At 32.4% G+C, this 23161-nt stretch overlaps 1 protein-coding gene across 4 annotated transcripts in view; it reads right to left on the bottom strand.

The window, feature by feature from the left end:
- Fsd1l (fibronectin type III and SPRY domain containing 1 like) overlaps window positions 1-23161 on the bottom strand; it is a 70244-nt gene that overhangs the window by 31832 nt on the left and 15251 nt on the right. For 2 of the 4 annotated variants that reach the window (XM_026380364.2, XM_026380371.2), the window contains exons 2-6: window positions 22245-22340; window positions 17550-17681; window positions 14464-14565; window positions 8314-8336; window positions 3807-3928 (exon numbers count right to left, since the gene is read on the bottom strand). In XM_026380364.2, the coding sequence (XP_026236149.1) occupies window positions 3807-3928; window positions 8314-8336; window positions 14464-14565; window positions 17550-17681; window positions 22245-22340 (475 nt within the window). Of the gene's footprint in view, window positions 1-3806; window positions 3929-8313; window positions 8337-14463; window positions 14566-17549; window positions 17682-22244; window positions 22341-23161 lie in introns of those variants that run through there. The other 2 variants (XM_077797068.1, XM_077797069.1) reach the window with 2 other exon arrangements.

Raw genomic sequence — 23161 nt, 5'->3', positions numbered from 1 at the left:
TGAGGGCGCTAAGCATGTTTTGTGGGTATATGGGAAATCCTCATACTTTCCATTGTTTTACTATGTACCTAAAATTGTTCTAAATATTAAAGTCTAGTTTTAAAAGGCTACAAACATAAGAAAATGAATCTAGGGGCTGGGGTTGTGGTTCAGTGGTAGAGAGCTTGCCTGGCATGTAAGAAGCACTGGGTTTGATCTTCAGCACCATATAAAAATAAATAAATAAAACAAAGGTACTGTGTCCATCTACAACCAAAAAAGAATATTAAAAAAAATAAGTATATCTATTTTTATAATCTTGCAATGGGGAAGTCCAAGTAAGGTCTTTCTAAAACCTAAAAGTCACAAAGAAAAAGTGTGACATATTTGATTATATAAAAATTAAAATTTCTGCTAGGAAAAAAAATCATTATAAACCAATAGACAAATGACTAAGAGGGAGTTATGCCACATATAGGACCAAAGGCTAACCTCCTTAATATACTAAAAGGTGCTACATATCACTAATTAAAATATAAACCATTGTTTGAAAAAGTGAAAAATCATAAATAAGGAGTTCATTTTTAAAGTGGCTTATGAAGATAGGATAAATACATTCACACTTAAAGAAATGAAAATTAAAACAATCAGATAACCCATATGTCACTATTAGAATAGAATGAACAAAAAAATAAAAACTCTGAAAACTGTAGCTGTATAAGAATACAGTCATTCAAATATTTTCAGGGAAGCATAAATTGTGAAATTTCCTTGACAATTTAAATAATTATTCAAATTTAAAATACACATACATTTCCATTTCTAGAAATTTATCCTTGAGACATATTGATATATTATCTCTGCAAAATACCTAAGCATTTTGTTACCACATCATTGCCACTACTAGAAAAAGACCATAAACTTAAATATCCATCAAGAAGAACTAATTAAATTCCTACTATCCAGTTATTAAAAAAAATTAAATAGATCTATAATGATCTGGAAAGAACTCCTACATATTGTCAAGTGGCAAAGAGAAAGTATTTAACAGTGTATATGTATGCTTCCATTTTCAAAAGGGGGTGGATTATATATTAGACTTAATGAAACAAATTTATCTTTTTGAGGGTAAAAACTGCCAAATATTAGCAACTACCTGATTCTGCCTATACATGTGGTGATGTCTGTATAGATTTAGACTATTTCAGGAAAGATAAACAGATGTTAGTAACAGTGCTACCCTCTGTGGGGGAAAAGGCACACTCATACATTGCTCTAGGAAGAAAACTAACTTTGAAATGAAAAGGAGCTACTTTTCTTTTTTACAGGTGCATTGTATTTGCACATAATGGTGAATCTGTTGTTACAATATAATTTGATCAATATCTTTCCCCAGAGCTTTCCCCTTTCCTCCCCTCCTCTCACCCGCTGGCCTACCTTCCTCTACTCTGCTGGTCTCCCTTTGCTTTTCATGAGATCACCCCTTATCTTTCTTTTCCGTTTTTCTCTCTAGCTTCTATATATGAGAGAAAATATGACCCTGGATCTTCTGACTTTGGCTTATTTTGCTTAGCATAATTGTCTCAAATTCCATCCATCTTCCTGCAAATAAATAATTTTTTTGTGATTGAATAAAAATCCATTGTGTATCTATACCACATTTTCTGTATCCATTCAGCTGTTGATGGAACCTGGGCTAGTTCCATAGTTTGGCTATTGTGAATTGTGCTGCTATAAAAACATGGATATGACTGTATCCCTATGATGACTTTAATTCTTTAGGATAAATACTGTGGAGTGGTGGTATGGCTGTGTCGTATGGGGCTTCCATGCCTAGTCTTTTGAGGAACCTCCATACTGATTTCCATAGTCAATGTACTAATTTACAATCCCACCAACAGTGTAAATGTTCCTTTTTCTCGACATCCTTTCCAGCATTTATTATTGTTTGAATTCCTGAGGACTGCCATTCTGACTGGTGTGAATGGCCATTTTATTTCTTCTTTTATGAAGTGTCTGTTTAATTTATTTGCCCATTTATTAATTACGTGGTTTTTTTGGTGCAAACCTTTTTGAGTTCTTTATATATTCTAGGTATTAATCCTCTGTCAGAAATGTAGCTAACAAAGATTTTCCTCCATTCTGTAGGTTCTTTTTTCACATTACTCTTTCCTTTGCTGTGCAAGCGCTTTTTAATTTAATACCATTTCATTTATTAACTCTTGGCATTATTTCCCAAGCTTTAGGGGTCCTAATGAAAAAAATCATTACCTGTCCTTTATGCTGGAGTGTTGACCTTTGCTTTCCTCTATAAGTTGCATAGCTTTTGGTCTATTTGCAAGGTCTTTGATGCATTTTAGTTAATTTTTGTATATCTTTCTTCTGATGTACAATCAGCAAATATATGAAAAAATGTCATCATCTCTAGCAATTAGAGAAATGCAAATCAAAACTACTCTAAGATTTCATCTCACTCCTGTCAGAATGGCAGCTATTATGAAGACAAACAAAAACAAGTGCTGGTGAGGATGTGGGGGAAGAGGCACACTTATAAATTGCTGGTGGGATTGGTGCAGCCAATATGGAAAGCAGTATGGAGATTCTTTGGAAAACTGGGAATGGAACCACCATTTGACCCAGCTATCCCTCTCCTTGGTCTATACGAAAAAACAGCATACTACAGGGACACAGCCACATCAATGTTTATAGTAGCACAATTCAAAATAGCTAAACTGTGGAACCAACCTAGATGCCCTTCAATAGATAAATGGATAAAAAAATGTGGCATATATATACAATGGAATATTACTCGGCAATAAAAGAGAATAAAATCATGGCGTTTGCAGGTGAATGGATGGACTTAGAGAAGATAATGCTAAGTGAAGTTGGCCAATCCCCCCCCCAAAAAATGTCAAATGTTTTCTCTGATATAAGTAGACTGATTCATAGTGGGGCAGGGAAGGGGAGCATGGGAGAAATAGATGAACTCTAGATAGGGCAGAGGGGTGGGAGGGGAAGGGAGGAGGCAGGGGGTTAGAAAAGGTGGTGGAATGTGATGGACATCATTATTTAAAGTACATGTATGAAGACATGAATTGTTGTGAATATACTTTATATACAACCAGAGATATGAAAAATTGTGCTGTATATGTAATATGAATTATAACGCTATCTGCTGTTTTATATATATATATATATACACACACATATATAAAATTTAATTTGTAAAATGAAAAGACAAAAATTATTTCATTCTAATGATTTTGGAGACTAGAACAGTCAAATATAAATCTGTCTTTTGAAAATTAAGTAAAAATCTGAAAAATGCCTTTTAAAGACCTCTAAGATAACTTAGCAATTCCATCCAGCTTTATACAATCACATAATATGCCAACAGCTAACATCCTCTGAGCTTTAACTATGTGCCATATACTATTATACAAATGCCTTAGAAGTATCAATTCATTTAATCCTTACAAAAACCCTAGAATAATATCATATTCTAAAGAAGCAGAAATGAGGCAAGTCAAATAACTTGTTCAGGATTACATGGCAAGTATACAGCAAAATTCAAATCTAAAAAAGTTTGGTCTAAAGACCCACTGTTAACCATCAAATGATACTCCTTAATGGGATTCTTGAAATAGAATATTTACTACCAGTAAAATAATTCTCTAAAAATAAATACTACCAAATTTAAATATTTAGTGGAATGAAGAAAAAAATCACACTATGCTTCTTTAATATTTATATACCAATGTTCATTACAGAAAAGCATTGCAGGAAAATTTTTATTCAAAACTGTACATGTAATACATGCTGTTTACCTGGCAAAAACTTCAAAGTTTGCAGCATCTGTCTTTCCTGAGAGAAATCCACCATTAAGTGAGTCATGCTGTCACTGACCTTTGGTTTCAAAGAAAGGCGAAAGGCTGAAGCCATTGTGACTCTATGGTAAACACAAATATACTTTTTAAAACAGAAGAACAAGAAGTATCAAATCATTTAATTTATAAAATGAAAAGACAAAAATTATTTCATTCTAATAATTTCAGAGACTAGAACAGTCAAATATAAATTCTGTCTTTTGAAAATTAAGTAAAAATCTGAAAATGCCTTTTAAAGACCTCTAAGATAACTTAGCAATTCCATCCAGTTTTATACAATCATATAATATGCCAATATCAATAAAAGAAATATCCCATATAAATAATCCTTACCAGACCCAACCTTCATCTGAACCGCTGTACACTCAATCAAACTGACCTCCTGATGCCACCCCCACTCCTTTTCACATGCCAAATAGTGAAGTGTATATACAACCTGATTCAAACATTCTCCCCTGTAGAAATAGCTACATCGTGTGCCCTACAACAAGAGTTGAAGCAGATGGATATAATATTTTTAGTATAGTAGTACCTGTTAAAGACAGGCCATGGATGAGAAAGGAAAAAGGTGAAATCATGACCAGTGAATATCATACCAGCAGAGGTCACTGATCTGTCATCATTAGCTACATACATGGAAGGATATTAAGAGAAACAGCCCCATGGAACTACATGCCATGGAAATAATAGGACTTCAACACACACTTACTAGATGAATGTGAAGTTAAAAAAAAGAATGAAGCCAAGCTAGATCTTAATTTGTCAATAGTGCAGAGAAACTATTTTCAATTAAAACTGGGGATCAAAAGAAACCCTTTTACTATCATTTTATTTCAAATTAACAGTAAATTTCCACAGGTGTTACATATAATCTTTGATCAAAGAATGGTACAGAAGCACTATTCATGAATGCATTCTCCTAGTACATAATTTGGGAGAGAAAGTAAATAGAGATGGAAGAACAAAGGGAACCAGGCCACTCCTAGTCAATGAGATCTATCAAATCTAACCAAGACAGAGATGTATTCACTTATTTGGAAATAAAAAAATGTCAAAATGTTGCTGTTTTCAGTTATTTACAACTAAAAAAGTAATCACTACACAACAATGAATAAACAGTTGATTTATTTACCAAAAAGAAAGTGCTACATTAAAATCAATTTATACGGAAGAGAACTCAAAATGACTGCTTACTGTATTGACAAATATAATGCTAGTATTCCACACTTATTACATTAAGCTGTTGATTCTCGAATAATAAATTTCAAATTATATCAAGAAGTTAGGAATAAACACTTAGTCTTGTATGTTGTTCTTTATAATCTCAAGTATCCTTTGATTTGAAGACATCAGTAAGAGTTACATTAAAATAGGTTCTTACTAAACACTCTCTGAATCGGTGATTGGGTTTGAACTTACTTGGTTTCTTCTAAGCCTGATAAACAACATGGCTCTTTAACGAGAAATGCTGAGGGAAATTATCAGAAAGTATTTTAGAAAATTTAAACTATGAAACCTACAAAATTTATAAAACTTTATTTAATCACTATAAATACAAACAAAAAGAATGTCTACCAAAAGTGGATTAGAAAGGTTTAGCAAAGCCTAAAACAAAACTGGTTCCTAAATGTGCAACAATGCTACACTCTTTCGATATCTTTTATTTTTAAACTGAATATATTTAAACAAATGTGCCTCAAAGCCCAAATTACAAATCTCAAATTTCTAAATCATCTCTAGAGATTCATGTAGTTAAGCATGTTTCACCTTGACTTGCTTAGTTTACTTCTAATAGTATCAGCTGAACTCAAGGATGGCTTCCTTCTTTTTGCAAAGAGAAAGCAACTATATAAAACATATGAACACCTTTAATTTTCTCAAACAACCTAATTTGCCTCTCCCTTTCATGATCCTTCTCTTCCAAGAACCAATAATTCTCTCCCTTTCCCCCCCTTTTTTGTGGGGGGTATACTGGGAATTGAACTCAGAGGCACTTTACCGCTAAAGCTACATTCTTCATCTCTTTTTAATTTTTTTTTTTGAGACAGGGTCTCGCTAAGTTGTGTAGAGCCTCATTAAATTGCTGAGGCTGGCCTTAAAATTATGATTCCCCCTTTCTCAGTGTGCTCTCACACCCAGCAATAATTCATTCTCTCTCTCTCTCTCTCTCTCTCTCTCTCTCTCTCTCAACTAATCATCTTCCAAAATTACCAAGTTCCCTAAGTTATACTCCAGTGATTTTAAATTTTTGGAAATATGCCATGTATTACTTCTCAGTCTTCAGTTTTCCTTTTCACTCCTGCCATTCTTTTACCTTAAATCATAGCAATGATACTGAAGTTTCAATATACTTTTAGTTCACTTTTAAAATTTTTAGTGGGATTTATTGTTACATCTTTGTACATGCACATAATACAACAATATAATTTGGTCATTTTAAAAAATTTGATTCCTTGCTCAGATTTTTAAACTCTTCCTTAAAATTCATCTTTACATAAGAGAACAATCCCTTCTTAGCTTGATGAAACAAGATTTCATTATGACTATATTTTAAAACTATTTTCATACTCAAAAGGTAATGATGGAATTCTAGAAACTCGTTTTCTGAGAGATCAGAAACTATATTAGGGAAATCTGGGTTTTATGAAGCTAAAATCGTGTTTAAATAATTAAGCTAAGACCCAGAAACTCTCCTCAGGCAGGAAGCAAATAGTTTGTAAGTAGCCAAAAAATAAAAAAATAAAAAATATAAACTTTGAGCAAAACAAATTAAAAAGTGGAATTTTCCCAAACAGAAATAAGGAATCCTGGCCTGCTGGCTGAGAAGAAGAAGTAAAGTCAAGCTTCAGTGAAGAATACAGTCATGAAAGGTGCTCATAAAATAAAATTATGCCAAATCTGGACAAAGAGAAAGAGATCAGGAATAAGGAAAGAATTCTGGGAAGCACAACCATACAGAATCTTGAAATGAAGATTTTGCAAGGTCTCTCACAAGGTCTTTGGACAGCCCAAAGTCTGATTACGAAGTGACTTCTAATACAAAAAATAAGGAACCAGAGGAGAATGTAACAGAATAGTAGCTACACAGGAAAAATAATCTAGGCAGGGTGGAATTTGGATTGCTCATAGCAAATTCCAGCAGATACAATTCAAATCTACTTCATTAATAAACTATTCTATTAGTCATTACTCATATTGCTAATGTTTCACCTTTGACCTCTCATAATCACATCAGGCATCGTGGCATGTACCTATAATCTCAACTACTTGGAAGCTCAGATAGCAGGACTGCTTGAGCCCAGGAGTTTGGGTCCAGCTGGCCAACACAATGAGACCTTGTCTCTTAAAAAAAATAAATAAATAAAATAAAACTTCTTATAATCTTTTTTCTATATCTCGGATGTATAAGAACAACCTATACCTTTAACTACTACCTGATGTAAAATATAAAAGATAAAAAATTAATATTTGTGCTAAAAATGCTTTTACTACTGTGTAAATCTTGCCTCTAGTCAAATTAAAAAATAAGAGAAACCAGAATTGAAAATTCCTGCAAATATTAACAATGGCTACACTGATTTTTTTCATACAATCCAAAAGGAGTACTTTCATGAATTATCTGATGAACAACAATTTAATATAAGATTCAGAGTAATGTTTGAAGAGCTTTGCCTTTCAGAAATTCTTATGATCCTCAGATGAAGAACCTTAAGTTATGTTCTCTCTACAGACAATGCTTAATGACTGGTCAAGCAGACCAAATCCATTCCTGCTGTGTGAACACAATCCAAATGTAGCCAGCAGCAATTTAAGCATTCTGATGTATTCATTTCAACAACTACTAAGTTCTCTTTTTTATTACTACCTCTACCAATGAGAAAAACATTCTAAACTAACATCTTTAATAATTTTCTCTTCCCACAGAATATAAACTAGATAGTGATGGCATTAGAAACAGAAAGAGATGGCACCAGGAACAGGATAGAATGAGAATACAAAGGTGTTAAAGAGTGAAGTATGAGAACTTTAGCTATTGAGGACTTATTTTAAAATACTATGACTTCTCTGAAAATAAGATCTGCTTATATTTAAATCTAAAAACAATGAAAATGCATTCCAGGAATACTTATTTTTAAATTATTCAAAATAGTACCCTCTCCACTAATACAACTAGTTAAGAACTTTTCTAAAACTAACTATATTATTATACCAGAAATGAAATTCTTTTGGAAGCACATAATTGTCCACAACTATGTTCTTGAAACACATTTTTTAAAAAAAATCTTACTGATTATTCCAAGAGGATATAGAGATATCTTTATTTTGTAAAAATACTTGGCCATTGGGCATTTTTATTTAAACCAAAATTCTAATAAAAAACTATTTCTGAATTTCATTTCTGACTTCAATATTGATACTTAAATAAAATATAGTTTTTATACCATACCTATCCTTGATCTGTCTGGCAGCCTTGAAGCAAATCAGGGAGAAGAGAAAGAAGGTAGTTAGTGCTTTTCATGCGAGTTTCAATGGCAGTGACATGCAAGAAAAGTTAGGATATAAACCCTGCAATAGATTAGTTGTTCATATTCACCAAAACATAAATTACAGAAAATCTGTACAGTTCACATAAGTTTGCATGATGTGATGTTAGAACTTAATAGAAAAACCAGACCCCATATAAATCCCTTAAAAGGAGAAAAATTTAACACTCCAAACTAATTCTAAATGACTTTAAATGTTTTTTCTTACCTTAAGGTCATTAAAACACATCTCCATTTCATTCAGTCTGACATTTTTCAACTAGAATAAATCTCTTTATGGGACACACATTTCTGTGCATCCTAGTGATTTTCTTGTACATGTCAAATCTGTTCTTTAATTTTTCTTTAGAGATGTTTGAGTAGATAAGAACTTTGCATTCTAGAGTTTGCCTGCTAATGTACAAAACTAGGCTGCAGCTTACGATCTTTTACCCCAAAGAATTAGGTTGTAGTGCCAGAAATTCAGATGAGGAGGGACCAGAGAAGTACTTCTAGAAATGGGGTCTTTCTTTCCCTCAGGTGATTTCACAGAAGCTGCAAACTTTAACCTATTATACATATGTCTTATTTTTTTTAGGTACAAGTTTAAGAAGGGGACAGAGTTATAACTTGGTATTGGTCCAATCATGGAAAAACAATGAAAATGAAAAAATTATTGGCCTTTTACATCTGTATACAATATAATATAGCCAAAAGTTTTCTCTCACACTATTAAGCACAGTTAATAATATATCAAAGGTAGAACATGGCCATTTTGCTGAAAACTCTATCCCTAGTGCCTAGCATAATGCCTGGTGTGCAGTAATAGTATTATTTAATTAAATTTAATGTTAATTAGATGTATATAGCAATGCTTCTTTGGCCTTTCTCCTTCAATTCTAACACTGATTCTACTTTTGGTCACTTTTATAACCACCCTAAAATATTTTAGTCTGAATATCACTGAGATTTCAGAGATAATTATGTTACACAGTTCCAGCATTACCATTGTTCAACTCTGTAACCTTGTATACTAATCATTTTATTTCTTTACTAAGGGATTTTGATCCTTAATGATTCTAAAAGTTCTTTCCAAGGTCTTTATTCTACAGCAAACGGTCCAATTCTGTGGAAGACATATATATGTGTTTTAAGACATGAAACTAGTTTGGTACCAGGGATAAGAAATGTAAAGAAAGTTAATTATACTGATTTTTAAAAATTACTGTCATAGCTAGAATTACAAAACAAAGATCTTAAATACAAGGGAGGAAAAGAGGGGACTCCTCTATACCTGATATTTCTTTACACATGGAGGAAATGCCATTAGCATTACTCCTTTAGCCTTTCTAGTCCCTCATTTCTTCTTGGTAAGTAATATGACTTATTTGATTATGAGTTTGAAAGGACAAAATAGAAATGAGAAGTTCAGTATCTTCCACTTTTTCTGGCAGTTTGTTTGCCCACAGAGAATACATGTTGTGTTCCTTCCCTCTCTGCTTTCAGTTTCACTGAAAGAGGACCCCCCACCCACAGTAAACTGAGGTAGCCACTGTTGAACAAATGTGGGAGGGCTAGTCTGTCTAATTCTGGGATTCAATACTAAGAAACTTGCCCAATGGAATAACTCATATTATACAATATTATATCATCAGCATTTGGCCTTTTATCAGTTTTACTATTTTACCTTAACTCCTAATTGGTTGTGAACTTGGTTGGAGGAATGCTACTTATCAATCTCCCTTATATAACCCAATGATATGAAGATCATTACTATTTTTTTAAACTGACCACGATGATTCTTTTTTATTTCTAGTGTTGCTTAATTTAGTGAATCATTTTTCGTGTTTGTGTGTATGTGCACATATGCATGCATACAAAGTTTTTATGGTATTATTACATATATCACACTGTGAAAAAACAGTAAAGGAATAGTTGAAAAGTCAGATAATCTAGGAAAAAGGGTTGTCCTATATATTTATATGTTGATAAAATTGAAAATTCTGTGACTTCTCTTCCAAAGGTTCAAATTTTATTGTATGTATACTGTATGAAGGCAGAACTTAAGAAATTATAGCTCAGCTGGTAGAGTGATTGTCCTGCATGCACAAGGCCCTGGGTTCAATCCCTAGCACCATTAAAAAAAAAAAAAGAAAAAAGAAAAAGAAATTATCTTGTACAATAAGAAAGAAAAGTTTCAAAATCTAAAGATATTTTTCTAAAAGTGTCCAATTTTAAGAAATGTCTTAAAATGGAAAATAAATTTTTTCTAGAATTTCTTCTCTCAAAGCAGAAAGCTAACCAAAAGATACATATTACTACACAGCTTGATTCCTCTATTTCAATTTCAAGAATGATAAATTTTATTAATTAAGAATTAAGCATCTGTTTAATAAGTACCAACTGATCCCAGGATTTACCATAGCTCTGCTGCTAGCATATTTATTTTTTATCTGCATAACTCCATTTAACGAGTTATGAAGAAGTCTCAGTAAATGCTTAAACTTATTTTAGGTTATGGAATTGTATATCACTGGAAAGCTTCTAAGAAGCATTAGTCATTAGTTACATCACTACTCAACATCACTATTTAAGTCTCTGAAACAACTCATTACTTCATTTATTCGTAATATTATCATTTTTGTCTTGTTACATAAAGGGGAAAAAAGATAGTTTCAAAATACTATTTTCCTTTAGATAAAAATCATCATACTTCTAATGACTCCATACATCAAAAGTTTTATATTTTTTACACATATATTTATCTGTTCATAAAAGAACTTTTAAAAATCACAATTGTTTAAAGTATTTGTCACAAAATCACAGTAAATAACTTGAAACAAACTTTGAAACTGAGGAATTCATATAAAGGTGAAAACTATAGATTGAGCTATACATAATAAATATTTGTTTTTAAATTGCCTTCAAAATGAAAGAATGTTGTTGAAGGTCCTCTCCTCTCCCAGCATTCCTGACTTCAGCCTACATGAGTAGCTTCCGCCAATAATTTTCCCTTGAAAGTGCTGCGTGAGTTCTTTCCTTGTTTTCTCCTCCCAGTGGCCAGAGCCTGACACTTGCTAAACAATATTCCAGTAGTGAGTTATTTTGAGTTAGAAGAGAGAAATATATTAAACCCACTTTAATGTATTTATCTGTGGTAAAATGCAGAAGGCACTGCTCCCCTTTTACCCTACTCTGCACTTTTTATTCTACTGTGGGCACTCATGGGCAGGAAAACAATTCGCTCACTTCTAGTCTGACAACTGCATTGTAATGAGGTGGCAAATTTATTACATTGACTTGGAAACTGTTCTGCTGACCCAACTCTTTTCATAGGGAGAATTCAAGGTCTACATTCAGGGTTAGGATAAGAATATCACCTGAAGAAAAGGATCCAAGCAGTGTTCCACAGGCAAGTTATTAGCAGAGAAGTCAGATTTGATAGAGCTTTGGCAACTTGTTCATCCAGGAATAAACCTAATAATTTGTATCCCATTTGCTGGTGATCATTCTGCATATACTTACTATTAACCAAACTTCTAGTAGTTTTTTTTAAGTAAAAATATGTTCAAAAATCCTATCCTATTTGTGCTATTTCTATTTGCTTACTTTGAGATTGTATGATGGTGGTGAACAGAGCAGCTTCATGCTGAGGTAAGGTAACATGATAATGTAAATATTGGTAGTAAGATACTCTTAAAGATAAGAAGTATGACAGGACCCTTTGCCTGGATTTTTCCTTAATAATTTGTTTTTGTCCCCATGAACTATTCATATTAATTTGATTTAAGCACTTAAATATTCACAAATAGTATGCCTTAAAAGAATTTCTTTTTCCAGATATAACAATATGCTATTGGTCTATAATTAATCTTAAAAGTCCTCTCCTTATTTTGTCAACAACTATGTGTTTGAAGCAGGCCTATAAACCACTGCAGATGGATAAGGAAATGATACTAAGAAAAAACTTCAAGCAGTTAAGAATTTTTCTTGAATAAACTCACATTTCTGGTTAGGAAAGACTGACAATTCATTTCTTCACCTCTCCAAATGGTTTAAGATACAAAGAAGTACTATAAAATGCTGGGAGAAGAGACTAAATTAGATAATGAAAAAACAAAGTGGCATATTAAGAAAATATTTTTAAACCACAATGTGATTTATCAGAACCTTTCCAATTTACAATTTTTGGGAAAAAATTTAACAGAAACAAAGCTAGAAAGAACAAAGAAGAGAGAAAGATAAATGTGCAGCATTTGAGAGGAAGAGGAGAGACCTATACTGAAAATGCCAACAGAATGAGAAACTTGAAATAAATAAACAATTATCACAGTTTTTCCAAATAATAGCCCTATTTAAACACAACTGAGTTCTTGTGTTCACATTTTTTAGTTTTCCTGTCTTCTTCACTCTAGGACTAACTCCTGCTGTTAGGATTACACTGGCCAGAAACAGCTACCCTACTCCACCAGAAGGGGAATCTGTTGACAAGTAGGAATTATTAAAAAAAAAAAAGAAAAAAACCCTAAAAATTAGAAGAACCGTGTTCAAATTAATAGTCAACAGACTCTGAGTCATCATTGTGAATAGGGAATATAAATTCCTGTTCATGAACTCCATGACAATGATTTTGATGACTCAAAACATTTTTTTTTAACTTTCTGCATGTTTCTTGGCTATGTTCCAGATATTTCAGTTTATCAGGTGAATGCCCTGTATATAGGGGACATCTCATACTACTAAAGTATTTTGAAGTAAGAAAAAGTTTCCTCATAATTCCTTTTCACAGCAAGTCCTACCAAATGCAAAGGTAAACTTTTTACAACTCACCTACAAATCTAAGAATTAATTAGTGTAGTAGTCTACTTTGATTTATGTTGTTAAAAGAATAAATTGATTTTTAAAGTTCATCTTTAAATCTTTGCATTTTTAGAGTAAAAATGTTATCAAGGAGTTTTTTTCTACCTCAAGTTCACAGGAAAGTCATAGAATGAAAACATTGACTAGATACAAATGGACTATAAAAGTACCTTTCTAACATTAATACAATTCACTGCCTAGTCCACAAATAGGAACATCAAACTTAAATCTAATCCTGATAAACTATACAGTAACATTTTGTTAATTATATAGTTTAATTTCCCCTTGTTCATATCTTGTCTTTGCTAATTCTACATCCTTGAGTTTTAAATTGATAAACTGAAAATCATTTTAAAATCACCCTATTTAAAATAAGTATAGGGGCTGGGAATGTGGCTCAAGCGGTAGCTCGCTCGCCTGGCATGCGTGTGGCCCGGGTTTGATCCTCAGCACCACATACAAACAAAGATGTTGTGTCCGCTAAAAACTAAAAAAAAAAATGTTAAAAAATTTTAAAAAAAGCATATAATTCAGAATCCTTTAAATGAGAGACTCTAAGTTAAAACAGAAGCTAGCTACCTCTTTATTCCTTTTATTTTTATTCAAACATACCCTTTAACAAGGACCTACTTTTTCATGTTTTAATAAAACATTCAATTACTTAGGCTAAATAACAGGACATTTGTCTCCAATAAGAAGTTTCACAGGGTTACAATGCTTATATGTATCAATTGATAATGTTTTCCCAATCAACTCTTGGAAAACTAGTTTTGAACCACATCAATGGTAATATCAATCTTCTTTCCTTGGTCATGAAAAGTCTAAAAGAAAGTTATGACTCCATTCAAGTACATAAGTACCTTTAAATAATTACCAAGAGATATAACTAAAAGAAAAGTAACTTGATTCATCTGAATTGAGTAGTAAAGAAAAATTAAACTAAAATAGTTAACGTTTTCATGATCCCAAAGATACATACTAATAAGTGTCTCCTTTAAAACAAAGCAGCTTGAGAAGCTTGCATTTTAATTATCCAGAAATCCCAAGCTTCTTCAACATTAGAAATGACTGAACAACAAAATAAAAAAAAGGGAAAAAACAAAATAAATTAAAAAGAAATGAATAAACAAATCCAAAACTAAAGGAGTTAACTCCTTTATAAAGTGCATTAGAGTAAATTTTTTTCATAAGTGTTTTTTTTTTTTTTTTTGTACCTTTGAAAAATCTTCAGGCTCCTTTATATCTAAGGACCTTGTCGCAAATTCTAGCAATTCTTCAGAATTCTCCAGGGCATTATTACATTGACTAAGCTGATTCTAAGGGGGAAAAAAAACTAAATCATTAATATGAAGTTTCTTATTGCCATCAGAAATTTAAAATATACATTGTTATAATAAATTTATGAGTGATTTTAATAGCAGTAATGAAAAAAATTCAGAGAGCTGCTGAAGCAAGATAATCATGACCAGTCATATATTCAATAAGTTTATATTATTTTAATACTTTGTATTTCTTTCCATAATTTATGTAAAGAGCTTAGCTTTGTATGTATAAAGATAGAATTTAAAACAAAAAAGAAAAGAATTATAAACTACTGGGGCCAAATTTATTTGAAGATTCTTCTCTATTACTAAAAGTAGTCAGAAAACTATCTACAATTTAAATTAAAATAACAATCTACCTTCAGACAACATCCTCTGTAATGAAGACTAAATTTCTTAATGATAACTATTTAAGCTAAAGTTGGTGAAATGAGGTGCAGGTACATTCAAGTTGAGCATCACTTATCACACTATTCAAGAAATGCATACTACTAAAATATTAATTAAAATTTCCAAGACTGGATAGCATAAGAACTACAATTCAAGTACCTAGAATTAAATAGGAATGAAGAGAAACAAAAGAGGTGAACTGTTATAGTGATATGCTCAGTCTTCATGCTTACTTATTAATTCCACCTAATACAATCTCATTTAGTTTTCTCTTTCACTCTCTCTTCTTTCCTTCTCAATTGTAGGTCATGTGAAAAGATTGGTAGTGATTCCACAAACAGAGAAACAAACCAACTACTAGGCTTTTAAATGTATATAAGATTCTTCTTCAGAATATTTAACTAGTCTCTATTCCATATTCAAGCCTACTTATTTTCCCCTTAAGATTGCATTAAAAGCCACACTACCAAAAAGCAATATCCAGATTCAAAGCAATCCCCATCAAAATACCAATGACTTTCTTCACAGAATTAGAAAAAAATTTTTGTTAAATTCATTTGAAAGAAAGAGACCCTGAATGGCCAAAGCAATAATCAACAGGAAAAGAGATGCAGGACGCATCACAACACCTGATTTGAAATTATACTACAAAGCTATAGTAACAAAATCAGCATGGCACTGGCATTAAAATAAACTGAAGACCAATGGAACAGAGTAGAAGACAGAGACAAACCCACATACTTATAGCCATCTGATACTTAACAAAGGTGCAAAAAATATATTTTGGAGAAGACAGACTTTTAACAAATGGTGCTGGGGGGCTGGGGATGTGGCTCAAGCGGTAGCGCGCTCGCCTGGCATGCGTGCGACCCGGGTTCGATCCTCAGCACCAAATACCAACAAAGATGTTGTGTCTGCCGAGAACTAAAAAATAAATATTAAAAAAAAATGGTGCTGGGAAAACTGGACAGCTATGCGTAGCAAAATGAAACCAGATCCCTATCTCTTACCCTGCACAAAAGTCAAACTGAAATAGGCCAAAGACATAGGAATTAGACCAGAAAGTTTACAAGTATTAGACGAAAACATGGGGTCAACACTCCATCATATAGATGTAGGCACCAACTTTCTCAACAAAACCCTTAAAGCTCAAACACAGGGGGAAATCTTCATTACACCACATATTGCAACTGTATTTGTAACAAAAGCAAAAACAGATAAATGGAACTTGCAATAAATTCTGATAAGGGGTTAATATCCTGAATGTATGGTTATGGGATATAGCTCAGTACTACAGCCCTTGCCTAGCATGAGTGAAGTTCTCTAGATAAATAGTTAAATTAAAATATACCCAGAATGGGCTGGGCTTTGTAGCTCAGTGGGAGAGTGCTTGCCTAGCATGTGTGAGGCACTGGGTTCAATTCTCAGCACCAACATATAAATAAGAAAAATAATGGTCCATTGACAACTAAAAGTATATTTAAAAAAATATTTACCCAGGATGTATAAAAAATTCCTACAACTTAGCCAGACATGGTGGCACACACCTGTAAACTCAGAGACTCAGGAAGTTGAGGTAAGTTGCTGAGACCAGCCTTAGCAACTTAGCAACACTCTGTCTCAAAATGCAAAGTAAAATATGGGTGTGGAGAAAAACCTGAATAGGCATTTCTCCAAAGAAAATAACAGAGATGATCAACAATTCAAAAAGATGCTCAGCATCTCTAATCATTAGACAAATGCAAATCTAAACTGTAAAAAAAACTACTATCAAACAAAACAAACAAACAAACAAAAAAAACCCCCAGAAAATACGTTGGTGAGGATGTAGAAAAAACAGAACTCTTATGTACTGTTGGTAAGAAGGTAAAATGGTATAGCCACTACGGAAAACAATATGAAATTTTCTCAGAAAACTAAAAAGAGAACTACCATATGATTAGCAATCTGACTTCTGGGTATACAACAAAAGAATTAAAGGAGCATCTTAGGTTTATACTTGCACAACAAAATTCACCAAAGCATTATTCACAATAATCAAGAGGTAGAAATATCACAAACGTTGACAGACAGATGAATGGATAAAAGAAAATATGTACACACATGAAATATTATCCAACCAGAAATACAGGAAATCCTGATACATGCTACAATGCAGATGAACCCTAGGGACATTATACTGAGTGAAATAACAGTATCACAAAAGGACAAACACTTTACAATTCTACTCATGTGAGATATTAAGAGTAATCAAAACAATGGAAGAGGAAACAGTATGATTGCCAGGAGCTGGCAGGAGAGGAAAATAAGGAGTTTTTGTTCAAGGGGCACATAGTTTCAGCTTTGTAATAAAATTTAAAAGTTCTTAGGCTCTGTTACATGATAACATAATTACAACATTTAAAAAACATCTGAAAGTAAATTTTGTTATTTCTTAACCATAATTTAAAAAAGAAAGTTTGAGCAAAGTTAAAAACCATTCTTGAATAAAAGTATAGTTAGTGAATACTCACAAATTCACTAATTTTTGCTTTCAACACATCAAGCATGAAATAGAATATTCAGACTTAAATAGCTGAGGGTCTCACCTGTAACTCGTGTGATTTACGAGCTTGTTCTTGCTTGATACTATTAATCATACTTTCTTTTACATCATCCAATATAGAGTACAAACTATCAAATTCTTCATCTAACTCTGAAAGTATGTTAGAAGAATTTTCCTGTTTTAAAAAAACAAAACAGAATGCTATTAATGAAAAGCCTTCAAACATTTAAGAACTGAAAGGTATACACAAAGGGGAGGACAGGTTTCTATTACAAACTGCCAAAGCCTAATGTAAAAGTAAAAACTTCTAAATTTCATTGAAGGCTTTAAAAAGAGATGAATACAAAAAGCTGGCTGCTAATGAGGAAGGTGGTATTTTAGCTCTGCTGGAGTTAAACTGCCTTTTATGTACTAACCCAAACACTCTTTACTTTTATAAAACTGCTTCTACAGGACAAGAAATAGGTTGTTTTAAAGTTCCCACCTTTATCTAGACCTTCAGGCTCTAAGGCAGTTCCTAAGCCAGTGGTTCTTAACTTTTGAAGTATTAGCAGAATGACCAGCAAAGAATGTTTTATCATTTTTTATTTATATATGACAGTGGAATGCATTACAATTCTTATTACTCATATAGAGCACAATTTTTCGTATCTCTGGCTGTATAAAAAGTATATCCACACCAATTTGTGTCCTTATACATGTACTTTGGATAATAATGTCCATCACATTCCACCATCATTTCTAAACCCATACCCGCCCCCTTCCCTTCCCTTCTCCCACCCTCTCTGCCCTATCTAGAGTTCGTCTATTCCTCCTATGCTCCCCCTCCCTAACCCACTATGAATCAGTCTATTTATATCAGAGAAAACATTCGGCATTTGTTTTTTTTGGGATTGGCTAACTTCATTAGCATTATCTTCTCTAACTCCATCCACTGATCTGCAAATGCCATGATTTTATTCTCTTTTACTGCTGAGTAATATTCCATTGTGTGTATATGCCACTTTTTTGTAATCCATTTATCTATTGAAGGGCACCTAGGTTGGTTCCACAGTTTAGCTATTGTGAATTGTGCTTTTATAAACATTGATGTGGCTGTGTCCCTATGGTATGCTGTTTTTAAGTCCTCGCCAGTAAAGAATTTTAATAAAATATTGCAAAGAGTTTAATTCAGCAACTCTGAAGAACAGTTTGGGTATATAGGAATAGGGCTGATTTTGTGTAAATTTTAAAATTCTTTAGGTTATCTAAAACATTGCATTTACATAAAATATATAGAACTTAAAAGACTATAAGCAATTCACTACTAGATCCTATGAGATTTATCAAACATTGAATTTTGTGCCAGAAGGAATATCAGAAATGATCTCATAATTAGAATTTGTAATTTAACTCCTCCTGCACTTTACAAACTAAAATATAGATAAGTGACTTTTCCAAAGCTACACAACTAGTTGTAGCTGCATCATCAATAAAGCATTCCAAATCTCGACTTTCCAAAGTTCTTATTGTTTCATTAAGCAGGATGCCACTATTTTAACAAGAAATACCTTAAAATATTTGTGAAATCCCTAGATAGCAAATCCACCTTTCAACAATTATGAGAGAAGAAATTCCCTTAACGCATTTTTCAGCTTTGATAAGACATTCTATTAAGAGAAGCAAACTGGCATTGGTTAAGATGTATTTTAATATATCCAAACTTTTGATTATGTTTATAAAATCCAGACACCATCTCAATGGAGTCTCACAAAAAGTAGTGTTCACCATTTTTATTAGTTCATTTATAGAAGCAAAAACAAGCTTTGGAGAAGGAATGCAGAGTCTGGAAGGCAGATTAACCACTAGTAACAGTGCAACCTTGTAAAAGCTACTTAAATTCCTGTGCCTTAGTTTATTTATCTGAAAAAAGGAGCTAGACTACTCTCTTCCTCTCAGTTACCAGTTTTATTGTCTCGTACCTACCATTGCTTATACCCTCATCTAGTGACAAGCCTATATAGAATAACTGTCCTTTTTGTTTGTTTGTTTTCTGGGACTTCCAAGAATTCTAGTAATTTGTTAATCAGAATTATAAGTTTGTACCAGCTCTAACTTAAAACATCTTTTTCCAGATGTCAAATGTGATGAGTCTTTTGTTCACTGATCAAGAGTTTCAAACTCAACAGCTCTTTGTTTTTATTGTCTATGCTTTTGGGGTCCTTTCCAAAAAATTATTGTGCAGGTCAAAATCATAGCACTTCCTCCCTCCATTTTCTTCTAATAGTTTTACAATTTCGGGTCTTATGTGTATGTCTTTAATCCATTTTGAGTTGATTTTTGTGTACACTGTTGAGAAGAGGGTCCAACTTCACTCTTCTCCACGTGGATATCCATTTCTCCTAAAACTTTTATTATTTTTTAAAAAATTTTTTGGTAGTTGTGTATGGACAGAATGCCTTTGTTTAATTTTCTGTGGTGCTAAGGATCGCACCCAGTGCGTCAAACACACCAGGAAAGCACTTTGCCACCAAGCTACAACCCCAGCCCCCAACACTTTTATTATTAAAGAGACTGCCCCCCCGCCCCGCCCCGTGCCTCAAATGGCCATAAATGCATAGGTTTATTTCTGGGCTTTCTATCCTGTTCTATGGGTCAAATTATCTGTTTTTTTGTTGTTATTGTTGTTGTTGTTTGTTTGTTTTGATACCAGGGATTAAATTCAAGGGGCTTAATCACTGAGCCACATTCCCAGGCCTTTTTATTTTGAGTTGGGGTCTCGCTAGGCTGCTTACAGCCTTGTTGAGTTGTTAAGGCTGGCTTCAAACCTGCAATCCTCCTGCCTCAGCCTCCTGAGCTGCTGGGATTACAGGTGTGAGCCACCAAAAGTGTTTGCATTTTAATATCAGTACTATGGTGCTTTGATTAAAATAGATTTATAGTTTATTTTGAAATCAGGAACTATTTCAAAGCCTCCAGAAGTTTTTGCTCAAGATTACTGTGGTTATTCAGAGTCTATATAGTTTCAGACTAACTTTAGAAGTTTTTTCTGTGAAAAATAACATGGAATTTTTATAAAGATTACGCTGAATTTATAGATTGCTTTGAGTAGTCTAGATATTCTAAAAATAATAATTCTTCCAATCCATGAACATGAGACATCTTTCCATTTATGTATGCCTTCTTCAATTTCTTCTATCAAGGTTTTGTAATTTCCAGTATATGGATTTTTCACTTGCTTAGTTAAGTTTACTTACTTCACTTTTGATACTACAGTGAGATTTTTTCCCCTTATTTTCTTTTTCAGATAGTCTGTTGTTAGTATACAAACACTACCAAGTTTTGTGTTGATTTTGTATCCTACAATTTTACCCAATTTATAGGTTTAACAGATTTTCATTACAGTTTTTAGAGTTTGCTACACATAATTTTATATTATCAATTCCATTTCTTCCTTCCCTATTTGGATGTCTTTTATTTCTTTTTCTTACTAACTGCTCTGAATAGGACTTCCAATACTATTTTGAATATAAGTGGTAACAGCAAGCATCCTTGTTTTATTCCTGATGGTAGAAGAAAAACTTTCAATTTTTCACCACAGAGTATGAGATTAGCTGTGCACTTGTCATATATGACCTTTATTGTGTTGAAGTACATTCTTTCTACACTGAATTTGTGGGAGAATTTTGAACTATGAAAAGATCCTGAATTTTGTCAAATTATTTTTCTGCATCTATTGAGTTGATTATGTGGTTTATGTCCTTCGTTTTTATTAATATGATGTATTATATTTGTTGATTTACATTTTTATAAGGAACCATACAAATATAAGGATGAATTATACTTAGCCATAGTGAATAATCTTTTCAATGTACTGTTGAAATCAGTTTGGTAATATTTTGTTGAGGATTTTTGCATCTATATTCATCAAGGATGTTGGTCTATAGTCTTTTTCCTCTTGTATCCTTGTATGGCTTTGACACCAGGGTGATGCTGGTTTTATAAAATAAGCTTAGAAGTAATTCCCTCCTCTTCAATTTTCTTGAAGTTTGAGAACTAGTATTAATTTTTCTTTAAATATCTGATAGAATTCAATTATAAAGTCATCAAGATCTGAGATTTTTTTTATTATTATTGAATTCAATCTCCTTACTTATTGGTCTGTTCAGATTTCCTATTTCTTCCTGATGCAGCCTAAGAATCATCAGTTTACCTTAAGTTTCCTTCTACAATCAACATCTGGTGAAAAACACATGGATTGTCTACTCAAACCTGGAACCACTTCCTTAAATATTCCTCTTCCTCCTAATTGGGCACTTTAACTTTTATGTTTTACTTTCGTCTATTTCATGTAGACCTCTCACCATCTACATTTTCTTTCTGCTATTTACTGTAAAAAAAATTACTTGCAGGTACATTGTAAGGATACAATTTGTTCCTAGTTGGAATTAGAAAAGAAAAATATCAAATAGAAAAATATGAAAGTGAGCACTGTAATATTCCCTAGCAAGTACTCCAGAGTTTTCCTTCTCCTTTACTATTTGATTTTTCCACAAATAACACAGGAATGGCAAGGAAAGCATTTTTTACTTTATTTCCCATTTAAAACACCCTGCTCACAGCTCCATTAGCAGAAGTGTACTTGTATTTATAAATGTAAATGTATTTGTATTTATAAATGTAAAGTATATTTATACTTATAATTTGACTCAATACTCATTCATTGTGATATTTACATAAATTTAATAAAGACTCATACCTGAACTCCTCTTAATGTTTGATTTAGTGTATCAATAAAGTTCTGAATTTCATCATTTTTATTTGCCAGAGTTGAAATGATCCTTTGTAGAGCTTCCTAGGATTAAAAAACAATTTAAATATTTCCTTTTAATGAAAAAGAACTACAAATCTTCTAACCATTTTCTAAACAAACTTTATGTAACAGCATATTGCATAATAAATAGGAGCAAGTTTCTTCTCATTATTCACATTTTCCTAAGGCCTATTAATACAAAAAATGAGATATATCTGTACTCTTTTTAACTCTCTAAGTATATACCTTAATCACCCTTCAGACTGAAAATGATCAGTATTATTCCTATCAATATTATTATTTGATGTTATAAGGCCATGGCAATGGAATAGAGTTAAATCCTTAAATGCTATAAAAACAAATAGAATTTCTAATACAGCATCAGGAAATGAAGAATAAAAGTAAAGAAACACTGAAATTTTAAAAAGTTGTATCTACTTATAAAAATTAAAAAACATTTTAGAAATATTAATCTAGGTAGTAAATTTGCATCTAGAATAATATTCATAGTAACATTTATAGATGCTATAGAATCACATAAAACAAAGTAAGCAATTTTAGTAGTAAATACCCAAGACTTTGATAATACTTCCTACTTAAACACAGGGTTATTTAACTTCCTTAAACTCAAGTTCAGTGCTATAAAGTAAAATTTTCTGCTATGACAGAAATGTTCTATATGTGTACTCATGTGGTAGTCCCCAGACACATACAGCTAACAAGGTCGTGAACTGTGGCTAGCACAGCTGAGAAACTAAATTTATTTTTTTAACTTTAATTAATTTCAGTTTACATAGCCACACAGGACCAGTGCCAGCACAAGTCCAGATGCTTAATAACAGCAAAAACCCAACAAGGTACTT

This window comes from Urocitellus parryii, chromosome 4 (genome assembly GCF_045843805.1).
Source record: "Urocitellus parryii isolate mUroPar1 chromosome 4, mUroPar1.hap1, whole genome shotgun sequence".
Lineage (NCBI taxonomy): Eukaryota > Metazoa > Chordata > Mammalia > Rodentia > Sciuridae > Urocitellus > Urocitellus parryii.
Note: the sequence above shows the minus strand (reverse complement) of the source record. Positions and strands in the feature narration are given on the sequence as shown.